The sequence below is a fragment of the Lissotriton helveticus genome, chromosome 6 (genome assembly GCF_964261635.1).
Source record: "Lissotriton helveticus chromosome 6, aLisHel1.1, whole genome shotgun sequence".
Lineage (NCBI taxonomy): Eukaryota > Metazoa > Chordata > Amphibia > Caudata > Salamandridae > Lissotriton > Lissotriton helveticus.
This window is the reverse complement of record NC_136067.1, coordinates 1091343713-1091362217: the sequence shown is the minus strand read 5'-3', so window position 1 is coordinate 1091362217 and position 18505 is coordinate 1091343713. Positions and strand designations below refer to the sequence as shown.

Sequence of the window (18505 nt, the reverse complement as noted above, 5' to 3'; positions counted from 1 at the left end):
GCTATTAAGCGCGTGGGGCAAAGTACAGCGCTCCTAGCGCTGTAAGCACAAATAAAGCGCTCTCAAGCGCTTGGGGGCAATAAAGCGCTCCAAAGCGCTAGAAAAATAGGCAGAGCGCTCCCAGGCGCTCTGGGGGAAGCACAGCGCTTCCAGGTGCTAGAAATACAAATCCAGCGCTCTCTGCAGGAAAATGCAGCTTCTCCATGCTGCAAAGGTCCCAGAGATTCCCAGGGGGCAAAGCAAAGTCCCCCCCATCAGCCCAGGCAAGGCAGAGGGTTCCCCCAGGAGTCCTCCAGGCATCCAGGGGCTGGGCAGGACCCAGGGATTCCCCTGGGCCCAAGCAGCAGCACACCCCTGGCAGATTCAAGTCCAAAAACAAGAACATTTTGGACGGGGACACAGCCCCTTCTTATACAGAGAAAAGTCTTTGAAGTCTTTGTGCAGGCAGTGTGAGAACCAGCTAGAACTGATTATAGGGAAGTCCTTTCAGTATCAGGGACAGAGGTGACAGTCGCCCAGCGGGGAGGTGGAGCCAGCATTGTGGCAGGCAGGCACAGCCTCATTCACTCCCAGGTGCTATCTCCTCCCACTTCCTTGGCAGCAGATGCTGCCTTTCATCCACGGGCTGACTCAGACAACCTCCTGGGGGCTCTGCAGCCCCTGTCACCCTCAAACCAGACAGTCAATCCACAAGCAGGCCCAGGCACTCTGGGCCAGGCTCACCAGCCAATCACACGCCAGGCACAAATTTCACAAATATACCAACTTCTCAAAGTGGCACTTCTAGACTAGACACAACCATGCCGCATACACCATTACGCAGCATTCAATCTCACGAGTTTGCACATATCAAACTTGACCCTGCACTCCCCACACATCAGGAACTACCATGGGCATACATATTCCCCATTCATTCCTATGGGAGGGCAGGTCACTCACCACACATACACAGAGAGCACAAGCACTTTACACTGTACCACAGTGAAAAAGTGCGCCAAGGCCTAAAATCACCAACACCAGGTTCCAGAAACAGGCTAGGAAAAAGCAAAAAGTTTCGGGGTGAACCTGCCAAAAGGGCCAGGTCCAACAGGCCCTAAGAATAATTGTTTCGCTCCTTTCACTTGCCAAATATAAATTCAACATTCAGCCTGAAACCTTGGGTAGAGCGAGTGACCCAAGAGTAAGGCTCTCAGAGTTTCAAATGAGTAATGCAGGAAAACAAAAAAAAATTGAGTGAAAGCATTCCTTTAAGTTCTTTGTTTTACTTGTGGTGGGGGCCCAGTGGAAAAAATAGAATTTTAAGGGGTTGAGATATTTCCAATCTCATAGGCCTCGGTATAGTCTTATTATGTTCACACTGTGATGATACAAGTAGTGGTTCATGACCAAAGGGTTGCTGCTATGGCACAACGTTCATTTTACAGCATTTGATGTTTTATTGGTTTGGCACTGGTGGAAATGGAATCTGCTTTTTATCGAAGTCCTTCAGGGTATTGCCTGACAGTTTCCAGGTTTATTTAACCCCTGTTATCTTTCGTATGTCCCGTTACTCTCATGTATTGCATGATTCCCTTAATGGCTCTAAAAAAATAAATACCATTTCAGACCGAGCATAGTAGATGAAAATACTTTTTTGTTCGGAAATTCGAAGCCGATAAAGGGTAGAAAACTGTGAAAAGCATAAGACTTGCACTTGTCTAGAAAGGTAGTGCGTGTTTTCAGCTAAACCTAAACCTGTTAAACTATTAAAGGTGATTTAAAAAAAAGAAAAAAATCCACCCATTGCTTCCTGTGCACCGGGTGGCTCATGACGTCTTCTGCATTTTTTTTTTTAGATTAGAGCATTGTCAGGGCTTGTTTAATAAATGGGAATACTTCAGCCCTTCTTGCATTGTAATATACTTCACTTGGATTTTTTTCTCTAAAATATAGGATTAATGCGTGGGAATGTTTTTTTTGCAGGCAAGTGCTGGTCCCTTCAGAGTGGAGTATGATACATTTGGGGAACTCAAAGTGCCGAACGACAAATATTATGGAGCCCAGACTGTTCGATCTACAATGAACTTCAAAATCGGAGGGGTGACGGAAAGGATGCCAGTAAGTAACTCTTTGGCTATAATATGTACGTGCACGTGCGTAACGAAGCTTAGCTCCCCCCCCCCAACCCCTTTGCCAGGTAAATGGGGACCACCGCCCCCCTCCGGATTTAATCCGGAGCTTCCACTTGAAACAATGCCATTATAAGGGCTTTAACTATAGTGTGGCACCATCGTGTGGCCACTTGCGGTGGTGCCAAAGGCAGCTTCATACAGATGCCTGGGTTAATTTCTGCTCCTCGTGCCACTATGGTTTGTACTTTAACTCAGTTCAAAATGCCTGCTGTTAGGATATGGTGGGAGGAGATCCACCAACTTCCAACCTGCTTAGAACACAGAGCACATGATTGCTGCATGTAGTCTGAGTGGGACTGTGGCGTCATCCTTCTTCCATATGTTGTGTGCTTGTTCCAAAACCTGCAGTTACAACAGGCGGTATATGAACCAGTCCTCGCACGTGCACCGGTCGCCTTCTGACCCCCCCCCTCCTATGCTGAATGAATGAGGCTTGCTTGTTTTCTTGCCTTCAGGTATTTTGCTGTACTCTACAAAAAGTATATTACTGATGATTAGTATACAGGACAGTGCTCGGCATGTTCTAACTGTTCCTTGTCAGTGGTTCTGAGTTCAAATTCCATACCATTCCCGTACCCCTCGAAAATAATGGACCGAACCCAGAGCTCATTTGCATTTTGATACTGCTCAGTGCCTTTTTGGGGATTGGAAAAAGGAATGCAAAATATATTGGGCCCCTCCCCCGTGCGTAAACAGAACATGGCCTTTTTAGTTAGGAGCTGCCATCAGGGGCGGCTCTAGGCTCATGGCGGCCCTGGGCAGGGAGCTTAGGTAGGGGGCGCGGGAAGAGGGGGTTTGGGCGGGCGGAGCCCCCCCGGAGCTCAGGAAGGTGTTTTAATAAAACGTCCAGAAAAGGCGTTAGATGACCAGTACCTGCGACTGCTCCTACCCTTCCGAAGTCGTCTCAGAACAATCAAATTTAGGAGGTGGAGGGTATTGTGACACGACGTGACCAGCAGTGTGGTAGGGAAAAAAAGAAGCCAATCAGGAACCAGGAGGAACGCAGGCGCGGAGGCCAGTGAAGAAGGGGGGGGGGTCAGGGTGTTTGGAAGTGGAACAGAACGGGAGGCTGCCAAATCCCTGCCAAGGGCCGCCACGCAAATATGTATCCATCCTCAGAGGATTATTATATTAAGGATATATATTGGCGTGGCGGGCCCTGGGATTTGGCGGCCCTCTGCAGGTGCACAGCTTGCACATGCCTGAGGCCGCCCCTGCTGCCATTAGTATCTGGGTGCTGGCGCGAATTTTGGCTTTTGATGTTATTGCTCCACCTCACGGCACAAACCAGACAATTGAGCTGCCACTTCAAGGCAGCAAAGTTCGCTGCAGGGCTTCTATGTGCTGTTGACCTTCGATCTGTGGAATACCCACAAGTGAATGCATGTTTCTGAACACAAGCGGTTTATCATTGCAGATTCCAGTCATAAAAGCTTTTGGCATCTTGAAGAGAGCAGCTGCTGAAGTAAACCAGGATTATGGTTTGGATCCCAAGATCGCCAATGCAATAATTCAGGCTGCAGAAGAGGTAGGAGAAATAATTTAAATCACAGCACTATAATTTAAAGCATGTGCACAGAAAGATCAGAGTTCATTGCTCCAAGAATTGTTGAATTTGCTAAGCACTCCACACTGGTAGTTGTGCATTGTACACTTCCTACACTTAACCACACCTTGCGCTTACCTTGGGGAGTGATTCGAATCTGAAGGAAAATAGTAACAATAATGCAATTGGAAGGCTTGAGGCACCCTCTCTGCCTAAGTGGGTACCCATCCACCTCATAAAACAAATGGAAATTGATAGCACTCCACGAAAAGGCGAGGGCGAACCCAAACTTGATGGCACTTGTGCCCAAAAGGGTTTTATGCTCAAACAGCAAAGATATACTTTGTTCCCTTTGTGGTGGATTTGCATCTGCTCGGAATTAAAACTTGGCCGCCAGGTGTTAGTGAGCAACCTACGTGAACACCTAGTGAAGAGATCCACCAGCAGAATAGAACTTCTCCTTGGCTGTATTAGTGGTGTCTAGTGACGTGCCAGATTATGTATCCCCACTACATTTTAAATGTCCACCAGTACATATGATGAGCTCCAAAAATGAAACCGACCTTTTCCGAGAAAAGAAAAGCTGGCAGGTGTGTATTAGGGGTGCTAAGACTCAGACACGCTTGTTACAGTCCCCTTCCATCTGCAGGCGATATAGCAGACCTCCAACCGGACCCCCGAATCAATGTAACATCTTTTTAAAATAATTAATTTGAATGGATTGCGTACTATTCTTATATAAATGATGAGAATAAAAATTATCATCATTCTTCCACAATCAAAATAGAATTAGAGTGAAAGTTGGATCATCCCTAAACTATTTGTTAAAATAAGACCGTAACCGCTTTTTTAGTAGGTTCACAGGTTGATGTATTTGTTTAAAATGTCATCGGTGCTCAGCCATGTAGAGCTCCCAGCATATTTGTATGCAAGTTGGCTTCAAATCAGATCCCTGGATTTTAACATCTTTCACCTACAAAAGATCAGATGGGTATCCCGACACAATTACGAGTTAGGCCAAGTAGGTCACACAGTATTTGTCAGAGACCGCCGCAATCTAAGCAGAGAGCTCTCTATAGTAAAGTACAGGCAAAATGTTAAAAGTTCGAAAACATGTATTAAAATATTTCTAAGTTGAATGTTAATGTAAATTAATTTCCTAAATCTATTTTAAATGTAGATTACTTTTTTCAAATGCTAAAATATAATTCATTGAAATGTATTACATTACATTTTTTTTAGATGTATTCTAAAAAAACGAAAACGTGTATTATATCTTCTGTATTAAGTTAGTAAAACGAATATATAAAATTAATCGAATTAAAAAAAAATGCAACAAAATAGTAACATTTAGTTTTAAATTCGAAAAAACATTAAATTATATTAAAATATTTATATTTTACTATAAAAAAAAAATATATATAATCTCCATCAAAAAAGAGAAATGCAGAGCCTGATTACAGAGTAAAATTGTGTATTTATTGTCGATACCTCTCCCTTTCTCACCTAGTATCCAGAAATTCCAGGCAAATCCATTTAGTCTGGTAAGGGGCAAGCGAGTCATGCCCCGAAAATATGTCACAATATCGCCCCCAGCAGGGCGGCTTCTGCTTTGAACAGGAATGAAGCTCCTGTCACATTAATCCATCAAAAAAGAGAAATGTAGAGCCTGGTTCCGGAGTAATATATATATATATAATTTTTAAAAGTTTCAATAATTTCAACATTGTTTCCTATGGGGCTTAAGACCCTACCTGCATTATTTGCTAAGGCACAGTGTTGCAGTGCCTGTAATTAAGCATGTGAGGCGCTGGACTTACTTCAGCTCGGAGATGGAGTACATTGACTGGTTTGAGTCCTTTTTCGCTATAGTAAACATTGAAGTGCAGTTTATGAATAAGAAGGGGCTTACTATTTGTGGATGGGTACATGTCTCTTCCCAAACCTCTCCCTTAACCCCTCCTTACTCTTACCAAAATCCCTCCGCTTTAGTCGTAAATAATCCCCATTTTCCATCCACTCCCCCGTCCCTCCAACCTTTACTATTCAAACATATACCTATGTGTGCGCAGATCTCTGCACAGAGAAAGACATGAGAAGCAAAGGCTTTAGGATGTAGGAGCCTTATTTCATAGGATAACTCACTAGTGATTGGTTGGTTTCCACAAACTTAGCACACTTATATTACTAAAAATACTACCTATTTTTTGTGGTATTTATTTTCCCTTATTGACTTACTGTACACCCTATCCCAATAACACTATTCCTTGGTTTCCTAACATTTCTGTAGAGAAGAATAATTTGGTTCCCCTTCTTTAACATCCTCCAAGTCCACTCATACCAGCCCTGGACACACCTCTCCAAATGAAAGCTAAACACATCCATTCTCGTCACCCATTTATTACCCCCCCCCCCCTTGGCAAGTGATTCAGGATGTCTATGTGAAGCCTTCCTCCATAAGTGATTCTTTGCATTATTTGGATTACTGAAGGCCAAGCCTGTCTTTGTGTGGCTAAGTTGTCAAACTGCATCTAACTTCTTTGCAGAAGTGTCTGCTAAGCACAGTGTTGGTGCCAAATGCGTTAATTAAGTTGTCTTTTTTACTGATGTAATGCGCATGGGGTGGGGGAAGGTGGGGGAGGGGTGATATCAGTGGGGCAGAAATCATCTTTTTTTGTGTCAGATAACCATTACACAGGAAGTTCACTTGTAACCTAGTTCTCTGGTGTTGGAGAGAAATGTAAGCCCACCTTGCATATTGGTGGTAACAAACAGTTTGGAAAAAAAGAAACTTTAACACAATGTCTAAAATCCTACCTAGATATTTGTACCAAATTTCTGAGTTTGCTCAAGTATTGGACTTTCACCAAGTAGTAAAATGTTGCAAGATTTGAATTTTTATGTGGTTCTGCCCTAAGCTGGGAATGTGGCCCTTAAATCTCCGAGTGAACTTTTTACTATATGGACTGCCAAACCGAGCAGAACTCAACGTTTTTTTTTTTGCTTTTACCACGCAAGTTGGTGTGATGCTCAGTGTGTAAATACTGTAGATACACTTCTAGTCTATCCGGGTACAAGGCACACTTACTATGGACTTCGTTAAGGTCCGATTTCATGCTTTAGATGTTAAAAAATTGAAACAATTTAAATCCTTCAGATCCTGTTCCTGTTCCAGGGATACCAACAAGGGAAAAGCGTAGAAACCGTCGAAGACCAGCGCGGGTCGAGAGGCCCTGAAGGAGAACACCAAACCTTCGGAGGCAGAAACCACCTTAGCAAGAAAGAGTGCATCCACGACATAAGACGTTGAATGGGCCCTCGAGGTGGAAAGGAAAAGAAGACCGAGGCAGAAATGGTGGCAATCCTTCCAACGGAAGGAGTTCGCGACAATAAAGAAATTCAGAATTTCTACAAGACCTTCCACGACTTTGGATGCCAAAGAGGAAGAAAATGCCCTCGAGGCACTGGCAAGCCTCGAACCTCATGAGGAGGAAGTCGAAGAACTCCTCATCCCCAAAGAAGAGGAAGCAATGGGGAGTTTCAAGGAATAATGGAACGATCTCGACACCGAGAGTCCTGAGGAGCAAGTATGTAACTACCCTTCGAAATCTTTGCCACCTGATGACATTGCCTTTTATAATAAGAACACTTTCGGGGTTCCCTTAGAGGAAGAGAAAGGAGACTCATGCTTTCTCCTAGAGACATTGAAGGCATCCACAAAAGGTAGCCAATACCGCCAAATGCTACAGCGTATACTGGACCAAGGAAAGGATGTCTTTTAGGAGCCAGCCTCAGCAAAAGGAGTCACACCAAGAGTCAAGAAAAAGCACACACCCTCCACAAAGGACCCCAAGGGTACACTGTGGCAGATTCCATTATTGTCACCGCAGCAATGCTCACTCTTTCACAAGGCCGCCACCTGAAAGGGAAAGTAAAAGACTGGATTTGGTGGGGAGACAGATGGAGAAAGAGGCAGCAACACAATGGTGTATTGCCAATTCAAACACTCTCCAACGGGTATAGTCACCAACAATGGGGCAACATCGAGGAAATAATGAATACATTCCCTGAAGAGGACAAAAAGAGGGCAAAATCTATCATCCAAGAGGGGAAAAATATGGCAAATACCGGTCTAAGGTCAGCCCTAGATGACAGCAGACAAATGTGCACAAGTACTACCCTCATACAGGCCTGGCTCAATTTCAGGCTTTAACCAAGAGGTACAAACCACTATAAGTAATAAGCCCTTCACAGGAGTTGCTAAGAGTGACCACGAGGTAGATGAGTCCTTACAACAGATCAAACTGGACAACGAAACACCCAATGCAGTGAGTGCCCTACAATTCAGAGGTACCTTCAGGAGGGAGGAAACAACCTCACAAAACCTGCAGGTAGAGGGGTGTTTGCTGCAGGACAACAGCAAATGGAAGGCAGCAAATAGCAGTCAGGCCAGCAGTCCGGATACCAATCATGGCAACTGCAGCTGAGACAACCCTTTCGTGGCAGAGGAAGAGCAAGAGGACAGTCCCCCAGAGGAGGAAGAGCAACCTCCATGTGACTTGGATGCAAGGATCAGCCCCCACACAACACCAGTGGGTGGTAAAATAACCCATTACTCTCTCAAGAGTGGGAAAATATCACCGCAGATATTGTATAGAACTAACAAACCTACCAGCATCAAACCTCCCAAGGAAGAACAAGTTTCAATAAAACAGAAATTTTGAAATTAAGGGAAGAGACAAAAGAACTCTTACAAAACCAGGCAATAGAGAAGAAACCAACAAGGGAGCACCACAAAGGAAACTACTCACCTTACTTCTTTGTACCAAAGCAAGATCTTACATTAAGACCAATACTAGAGAAATACTCATAAACTAATTCATTCGCAGGCAGCATTTAAAGATGACAACCCAACAAGAGGTTATCCCACACCTACAAAATGGGGACTACATGGCAACAACGAATTTAAAGGACGACTATCTCCATATACTCATGAATCTGGGATACAAGAAGTACCTCAGATTCTGTCGCGGATCCGCTGCAGGACGTGGGTGAAAGGGAAGCAGAAGATGATCAGCCCCCCCCCCCCCTCCTCCCCTAATATTACGCCTTTTCTTTACTTTCAGCACTACCGGTCATTTGCTTCATTCCTCTGTGAAGAAGAACGGGACAAAGACGACAGTCCCTTTTAAGAGTCATAACTTGAGGACTATCACACCTTTTTCGCTGACAACGTCACAGAGGGAGGAAGACTTATCAATATCATTCCCCACTTGGCATTTTTTTTAAACCCTGGAAGAACAGAGAAGTTGGGAACCATTGAGAGGGAGGACGAGACGACGACACGGCAGGAAGAGCAGAAGAAGGACGTATGCAGGTCTTGTGGCATCAAGAACAAACCGGACATCACGTCGGAGGAACTACGGCAACAAGTGCCTCCATTCCCTGATCTGACACTAGAGGAGACGCCCGACCTCGACTTAGCCGAGGAAGCTGCGTGGCTCTCCCAGGTACAAATTTGTTTATGGGGACTGGTAGGGAGGAGGCAGGAAAGGGTGAACAAGACTTAACTAGGAATAAGGGAGGAGAAAAACTGTTTGGATTAAGGCACTGACGCACTGGTGGAGGAAACTTAATTAAGAGTGAATATCCTCAGTTACCACCCCATCCTTAAAAGCACTGCATAAGAAGAGACCCGCATACTTACCAGGGCCTCTGTTCTTTCAGAGGCACCCACACCTTCTGGCACAGAAGAAGATGACCCTCACAGGACCCTGAAAAGAAATAAAGAGGAACACTGTAAAAGTGATAGCAAGACTGGCCACTATGAAATAAAAATAGTGAAATACAAAGCAACTTAAGCTTTCTGCCTTATTAACCTGCTAAAATGCTTACAGTTTCATGCACAAAGACACACGCTACAAGTTCAAAGTGTTACCTTTCGGAATAAAAACGGCACCTAGAGTCTTCACAAAGTGCATTGCTGCAGTGGCAGCATTCCTAAAAGGAAAAGGGAATCCACGTCTCTCCTTATCTAAACTACTGGTTGGTAAAAGCAAACTCAGAACAAAAATGCTACTGACACATTCTGAAGGTAATCGCAACTCTGCAAAGATTGGGTTTCCCCAGAAATCTAAATAAGTAATTGTCAAAGCCAGAACAGCAAAAATCCTTCCTAGGGGCAAGTATGAATTCCAAGGTGGCACAGGCATACCCGACCCAAAAGAGGATCAAGCAATTGTGGAGCTAACTTGCCTATACCAGAGGGGACAGTCTCTGACAGTGAGGACTGTGATGAAACTAATAGGCATATAGCATCATGCCTTTCCCTCATTACCCACGCATGTCTGCACATACGCTTTCTCTAGGCATAGCTATGCAACAGCTGGTCACAAACCACCGGCAGTTGGGAAGATCTAGTGGTTGCAACAGAAAAGGTGCAGAAGGACACACAATCGTGGGTATCCAAGAACATAACTCTAGTCAAACCTTTCAAAACAACAACTCCCTCTGAGTCAATCACAACAGATGCATCTCACACAGACTGGGAAGCGCATACAGGAAAATTATTACAAAAAACAGAGTCAGTGGAACAACTCCGACTCCATAAAACATATCCACTTCCTGGAAAAAAAGACAGTGTTTCTAGCACCAAAGGCCTTCCAATCACACATTGCAGGGAGGACAGTATTTATCCAGCTTGCAATACAACTGCGTATTTACCTGAACAAACCAGGAGAAACAAAATCATTCATCTTAAGCAAACTAGCTCAGGAGAGATCAATTTGCAAACAATCCATCTACCAGGGAAGGACAAGCAGATCGGCTCAGCAGACAGAACAGCAACTCCCACTAATGGGGAATAAAGAAAAGGAGCCTGGAAAGAATATTCAGACTCTGGGGACACCAACTATAGACCTATACGCAACAACGGAAAATAGATAATGTCAATCCTTCATCTCTAGGTTTCAACACCACCTATCAGAAGGGAATTCCCTGTCACTAAATTGGTCATTGGACATTTGTCTATGGTTTTCCCCCAATTCCTCTACTGCACAAGGTACTGGAGAAGGCCAGGGAACCTGGGACAAAACTAATCCTCATATCCCCAATGGGCGAGACAAATCTGGTACTCAAGTCTAATCGAAATGTCCAAGGGACAAATGATCAAATTGAAACAAGAAAAGGACCTACTCACAATGCAAAGAGGACACGTATTTCACCCGAAAGCATCAATGCTCAACCTAGCAGCCTGGCTCCCGATTACTCAAAATTTGGACATCTAAATTGCCACAAAGAACAGTGGATACTAAAGGAGGCAAGAAAACCAACCACAAGGCAATGCTACGCAGCCAAGTGGAAGAGGTGTCTCATTTGGCGTAAAGATAACAATACCCTAGATTAATTATCTAAACAGGAAACCGTGACAATATATCGTACCCACTTGCTAGACAGCGCAATCAACTATTCCAAAACAATTGTAGCATACCCCAGGGGAGCATCATGTAAAAATGTCTTCACATCACCAGTGATCGAATGATTCCTAGAAGGTTCCAAAAGAAGCGCACCTCCAGGAGGGATCCTGTTCCTATGTGTAGTTTAAACACGGTGCTGATACAGCTTTTGATGGAACCTTTCCAAACAATGGACAAAGCAGAACTTTGGCATATCACAATACAAACTGCCTTCTTAATAGCCATGACGTACTATGAACAGTAAGTGAACTACAAGCATTAGCTATTGAGGAACCATACATGCAAATCTACAAGGAAAAGATAGTTCTAAGAACTACTCCCCAGTTCCTACCTAAAGGGGTGAGCAAGTTTCACGTAAATCCATGCATTCAGTTAGCAGTTCTTGTTAAAACCCACAAACACGACTCAAAAGAAGCCTTCATACCCTGGATGTGAGAAGAGCCTCCATGAGGGGAATCAATTGTTTGTTTCCCAGCCAAGTCCAGCAAAGGTTCACCCGTCATAAAAGGAACAGTTGAACGCTGTATTGTGGAGGCAATTCAAATATACTAGTCTTCAGAGGAGCAAAAATTAAGCTCACACCCAAGAGCGCATTCAACAAGAAAGAAGGGTGTAACTCTAGCCTTTATAGCAAATGTGCCAATTCACACTATATGTGTAGCCACTAATTGGGCCTCCCCACATACTTTGACCAAGCATTACTGTGTGGACATACAAATGATAAAGGAAGCACAGGTGGGACAGAAAGTACTTCAACACTTGTTTGCAAATTCTTCCACATCTCACCTCAACCATCCCAAGGAAGGGGAAACAGCTACATAATCTAATGCAGAGAACAGGAATTCGGAAAAAGATTCATATGCAAAACTAAATGGTTACTTGCCAATAGTAGTAGTTTCGCTGCTTGAGGAGTTTTCTGGATTAACACATGATCCACCTGCCTCACCAGAGGGAAGCAAACCAGTGGGAATAAGATCCCGTAAAAGATTAAAGATCCCGTTAAATTAGGAAAAATAAATAAATACCCATAATCTCAACAAGAGGGGGGGGAGGGAGAGGGGGGGGAAGTCCGAAGATGGCTACCATGCACAGGAACTTCTGGGGCACCCTCTGACGTCACACAAGGGACAACATAGCGCCAAATGGTGGCCGACTCCAGACGAAAAAAAAAGGGAAATACAAAATTCTGGATCCAACCACTAGATGGTGGAATAATGCACAGCATGTGAATCCAGCTAACTCTTCAGGCTGCATAACTACTCCTACTGTTAAGTAACCATGTCATTTTTTTACCGTTAGGACATGTAAAACATAAAAGATCATGTCCTACTTTTTAAATATATTGCACCCTATCCTATTGACATTTAGGGCCTACCCTATAGATAATTTATAGATATGAAAATGGAAGGTTTAGGCCTGACCAATGGTTTTTTTTGGTGTTTTTTTTGTAAAACAACAAAAGAGTGTCGTCCACGACACTCTTTTGTTGTTTTACAAGATTTAACAGGGGGACCAAGAGTGACCTTTTCCCTGCAATTATCGCCTGAGGCTTGAGCCGGGCAGTCATTCTTTTCTATTTGCTCCTATTTTAAACTACCTTTGTGTGCACTGCCCTTTGTGTCCTTTCCCCCCTGCACTAGCGCGCGGATTTAGCGCGACGCTGCTGTCTACACCGATTTCGGGTGAAGGCATCTTTTTATCTTGATTTTAAATTGAATTGTTTGCACTCACCCCACTTAGCGCTGTCTCCCACAGAGGGTCCGGCCTATTTTAGGGCTGTTTGACCTGGGACACGGGTGGAGTTAGTGCGGCGGCCATCTTGGGTAGGGTTATCCTCCCTTGGGGCGAGAGGCAACAGTATAAAAACAAACGGCTATGGCTCCGCGCAGCGGACGCGTTCAGCGGGCGCGCCGTATTCGTGCTGGAGTCAAGCCAGAGTCCAGCCCGTCTGCGCCCGTCCGCGACAGACCGGGGCGAGGGGCGACTCCTCTTAGTCCCCTGATGCCATCAGATATCTCGGAACCGGTAAGACACTATATGCAATATACTAAACATGAGCTTCTTATATTACGCCCCAGTGTGGCAAACTGCTGTGATCACAGCTATCAACCCGATCTATTACCTAGGGCTTGTGACTTTTGTGACCAGATTTTTCAATCCCCTAAGAGCAACATACAGGCTACATCTGAACCTAATATGATACTATTAAACTGCAGGTCGTTGAGAAAACACAAACTGGAAATATACAATTTATTAATCACTAATAATCCCGATGTGCTTTTCTTAACCGAGACGTGGTTGGACGAGGAATCATCTCCAGAAGCGCTGGAGGCTACCCCCCCTGGCTATTGCCTACTTCGTTTAGATAGACATAAGCAAAGAGGGGGAGGGATAGCACTCATACATAAGGCAGAGATAGATTGTACCTTGGTGAAAGCCACTTTACTTCATAGTGAAAGTGGTTTATTCACCATTAAACTTGGACCGAGAAATATCATTAATGGTCTATTGGTATACCGGCCGCCTGGAGTAGCTAGACAATTTGATAGTCAGCTTTTAGACCTTATCATGCAGCCAGCTCTCCGATACAAAAAGTTTATCATTTTAGGTGATTTAAACCTTCATTTTGACGATAGGGGATGTAAGGAGGCACAGGAGGTGGCGACAGCTCTGGCATCACTGGGGCTGAAACTACAATCTGATGCCCCATCGCACCAACATGGCCATCTCCTGGATCCTATATTTGCCAATTGGGAGGGTATTACGATCTTCCCCTCGGTTAGAATAATTTGGTCGGATCACTTCGTCATCCCATTTCTGGTTGATAATACCCTTACAGAAAACAGACTTTCTAACCCTCCCTCCTTGAAGCGTAGAAATTGGAAAAAGTTTAACCAAGATGCCTTCAGACAGGCCCTTCAAAAAAATCCCCCCCGCAAAGCAACTCCCTTCAGGAGGCCTGGATAAATTATGAAAAATGGTTGACCACTGCTCTGGATGAGATAGCCCCTTGGACATCTAAACCCCCGGTTAGACAATCCAAAACCGCTCCTTGGTTTTCAGAAAACCTCAAGCTTGCCAGAGTTAGATGCAAAACTCTAGAGCGCAGCTGGAAAAAACACTACAATCTTGAAAATAAACTAATATATAAGAAGGAACTAAATAAATACCATAAACTAGTGAGATCGGAAAAAAGCTGCCATCTTAAAAGTAGAATAGATTTAGCAGATAACCCCACCAAAGAACTCTTTTCGATCTATAAAGAACTCACGATTCCAACTAGATTGGAAGCACAAGATACTTACTCGAAAGAACTATGTGACTCCATTGCTGATTTTTTCGTAAGCAAGATCGATAAAATCCATGCTACTTTTATAAAGGAAGAGGCCAGTTTGAGTAAACTTGAAGCAACTAACAGCAACACGGGGACTCCTGGACTCACGTGTTTCATCACTCCTGAGAAACAAGAGTTACTTAGCATCGCAAACAGTATACAATCTGGCTCCCCCAGCGATGTCTGCCCGCCGACTCGCTGTAAAGGAGTCTTGGAGACCACAATAATTGACTATATTAGTCCTATTGTGTCCCTCTCCTTTCAAGAGTGCCAGGTATTAGATGCTTGGAAAACCGCTCAAGTCATTCCCCTAAAAAAAAAAGGCCAACGTCCACATCTCCCAGTTTCAAATCTTCGCCCTATTTCCCTCCTCCCATCTGTGCTAAGATCGTGGAAAAAGTAGTGAACAGGCAGCTCATGAGTTATCTGAAAGAACACTCTCTCCTGCACCCCTCACAATCAGGCTTCAGAGCGGGACACTCTACTGAGTCAGCCCTACTTTTTTCCACAGAGTCTTCGGCACATAGTGGACAAGGGAGAGACAGCAGCGTTGGTACTTTTAGATCTAAGTGCAGCCTTTGACACCGTGCTGCACTCAACGCTGCTGTCTCGGCTATCTGATATGGGAATTAAGGGGCATGCTCTTGCATGGATGGAGTCCTTTCTGGTCAACAGTAACTTTCAGCTGCACTGCCCCCCCTTTAAATCATCTCTCAGGAAGACGAGCCATGGGGTTCCTCAGGGCTCGAGTCTGAGCCCTACTTTATTTAATATCTATATGGAACCCCTGGCTCGTATAGTTGAGACTTACGGGGTGGGCATTGTTAGCTACGCTGATGACACCCAATTGATGTTCAAGCTTACGCCCGACCACAAAGAAGATGCCACCAATTTCTCCAACTGCCTTTCCTCCGTGGCAGCTTGGATGAACACCAACTGTCTCCGCCTTAATGGCGACAAAACTGAGCTGCTGGTGGTAGGAAAATCATCTTCCGCATGGTCTCACATGTGGTGGCCTGCGGAGTTAGGCAGTCTGCCCTGCCCTGTGGCTTCGGTGCGTAACTTGGGCATCACACTTGACTCAAATCTATCATACATGCCTCATGTCAACAAAGTCACGGCTAAGTGCTTCAGCGTACTGAGAGTCCTCCGGAAGTTATTAGATCTCCTTCCTATGGACTCCAGGAAGACCATTGTCCATGCCCTAGTAACTCCCCATCTGGACTATGGGAACGCCCTGCTACTTGGTTTGAGCAAAAAAGGACTTCACCAACTCCAGTGTGCTCAGAATGCCGCTGCGCGCCTTGTGCTCAAACTTCCTCGCAGAGCTTCAGGGAAATCTGCTTTGTCCAAACTACATTGGCTTCCCATTAAGGAACAAATTAAATTCAAATCCTTATGCTTTGCCCACCGAATCGCACATGGCACTGGTCCAGGATACCTACAACGCCTTTTAACAATACATCGTCCTACCAGGAATTTGAGATCTTCTGGAACAATGGTTTTTAAAATCCCTAAAATCACCAGAGCCAGGATGGGTGGCTGCTCGTTCAGTTATCTGGCTGCCAAGTGCTGGAACGAGCTCCCCCTTGAGCTACGAATGGAACCCTCTGCTATCAGGTTCCGGGGAAAACTGAAAACTTTTCTCTTCCCATGTACTTAGTCCATTTCCCTTCCCCAGCCCTTGCTTGCTTCACTTGTGCTCCTTCATTTGAGCTTCTTTGCAGTTTTCAGCGCGGGGACACTGTCTTTGAGTAACCAGGCGCTCTACAAATGGTTTAAATTAAATTAAATTAAAAAATTTAATTCTCTCTCAATATGTTATTACCAATGGTTTATTTTGGCAGGTTGAATTAGCAGTTTTAAAACTGCAGAACCAGGCTGTGTGGCAGCACAATGTGTACTGCAGCCCACTAGTGACATTCAACTTACATGCCCTGGGGACACATTGTACCATATACTAGAGAACTATATGGAGGTTAAATATGCCATTTAGAAGTATACCAATTGGACATGTTTTAGGGGTCCGAGCATGTTCAATTGGAACTGGACAGCAGTGTCCTAGTGTGCAGAGTCCAAAAACCAGCAACAAAATCTTGTGAATGGGGGGGGTGTAACCGCACAAAAATGGGCATTTTCTTACAAGAACAATATATTAACAGTATGTAGGGATGACGAATGAGCTCAAAAGTCCTGAAAAAGAGTAACAATAAAAGAATGAGAGTTGCAATATGAAATAAACAAGCTCAAAGGATACCATGAGGGTTGCGCATTGAAGAGGTGCAGAAGAAAATAAGTGAAAACCTACCTATATACGTAGGAGGGCATCTGAAGAACTTGCAGTAGTTCGACATGGGTGTGCAATGCAGGTGCCATTTTGGTGTTCAAATAAAAAAGGGGAGATGACTAGTTTATATAAAGAAGAGTATTAAAAACATAGTTATTGCTGATCCGACATATAGATGAATGCGATAAAATTGCCAAATGCTTCTAAGATGTGAAGGTGGGAGAATGTAAGTACAGATCTCTACAGGTCAGGCGGACACAAACTCTCTAAACCTTCTAGGAAGGATTGCCCTTTATAATGAAGGTACTGCCCAATTTCCTTTATCACCTGCAGAACTGCCCACTTCTCATTCGACATTCCTGGTTTGCGTCATTAGCAGCAATGGGGAGACAGGTTATATTGGCATGGATACCCCCACTGGTGGCCCTGGGTAGATACGTATGCACGGTATATCATGGAAGGCTAGGGGTGGCCGATATGCTCTTTTACTACTGAGACACCCAGCTCCTGACCATCAGTGACTTGATGAACCGAGATTGGGGAGACCCAACGTTCCTGGATGACCTGGCTCTTGTTGACTTTAACGACATAATGGGTATTCTGTACTGCGGTCCAGTTTCGACCGGTGTTCCGGAACCGACCCAAGTAGAATTCCTAGTATGGAGAGCAGTATTGCACTGGGCAGGTTGAGACAGTAAGCTGACCCTGGAAACTCTCCTACGAGAAGCAGATGGTTAGACCAAGTGACGCCATTGGAGGGTTTCCAGGGGTGAGATAACATCAGAATCTCAGGACTAGGAGATGTTTTTGACCGGACCCATGTTAAATCCTTTCAGGCCCTCTGCGAAGAATTCCGCATGCCACCTCCCAGTTCTCCCTCTATTTATAACTCCGACATGTGCTTAATGCGCCTCTGAAGTCTCAGAATACAGCCCATTGGAGAGATGGTTGCTCATGGATCCCCTGGTGAAGAGTGGCATCTCACAAATTCACAGGACCCTACTAGCGCTTTCACCAGACAGCTGATACTCATTAAGGCGAAATGGCAGGGGTGGGTGAACTAGACAAAGCACACTGGCAGAAGGTATGTATGGCAACACGGAAACTGGCTGTATCGGCGAGGTCTGTCTTATAAAATTCAGCTACTTACACCAGGCATACCTTGCGCCTTGCCGCCTTTGGAAGGCCCGGGTCCGGGCATCGTCTGCCTGCACTAGATGTCAAGACTCCCAAAGCAATTTTTGTACATTTATTTTATTTACTATGGTGTGGTCCTGCCCCGTCATTTTAAAGTACTGGGAAACCATCACGTCCAACCCATCACAAGTCGTGGGCACACACATTGAACTGCCCCCAAGCTTGCACTACTGGGCATCCTGGAAGAAATGGGTGGCCCCCGGGGACAGAACAGGACCTTAGTGGGCTTTGGTACACTCCTAGCAAAAAGGAACATGGCTAAACAGTGGAACACTCCCTCTGCTCCAGATTGCAAGCATGGACTGGTGTGCCAAGATGGAAAAAAGCTGTATACACCTCAAGAGGATGCCCAAATACGTATGAGAAAGTGTGGCGCAAATGGTGGACTTACCATGGCTTGGGAGGTTGAGGCAGACAGAAATTGGCCTCTCCCACTGACCTCTGCTACCGTGTACAGAGGAGGGGGTGATATGGGTAGCATAAAATGGAACATGT

At 44.8% G+C, this 18505-nt stretch overlaps 1 protein-coding gene across 2 annotated transcripts in view; it reads left to right on the top strand.

Moving 5' to 3' along the window:
- FH (fumarate hydratase) overlaps window positions 1-18505 on the top strand; it is a 320603-nt gene that overhangs the window by 83831 nt on the left and 218267 nt on the right. For both annotated transcript variants that reach the window (XM_078648745.1, XM_078648746.1), the window contains exons 2-3: window positions 1963-2097; window positions 3589-3699. In XM_078648745.1, coding sequence (XP_078504871.1) covers window positions 1963-2097; window positions 3589-3699 — 246 coding nt within the window. The remainder of the gene's footprint in view (window positions 1-1962; window positions 2098-3588; window positions 3700-18505) is intronic.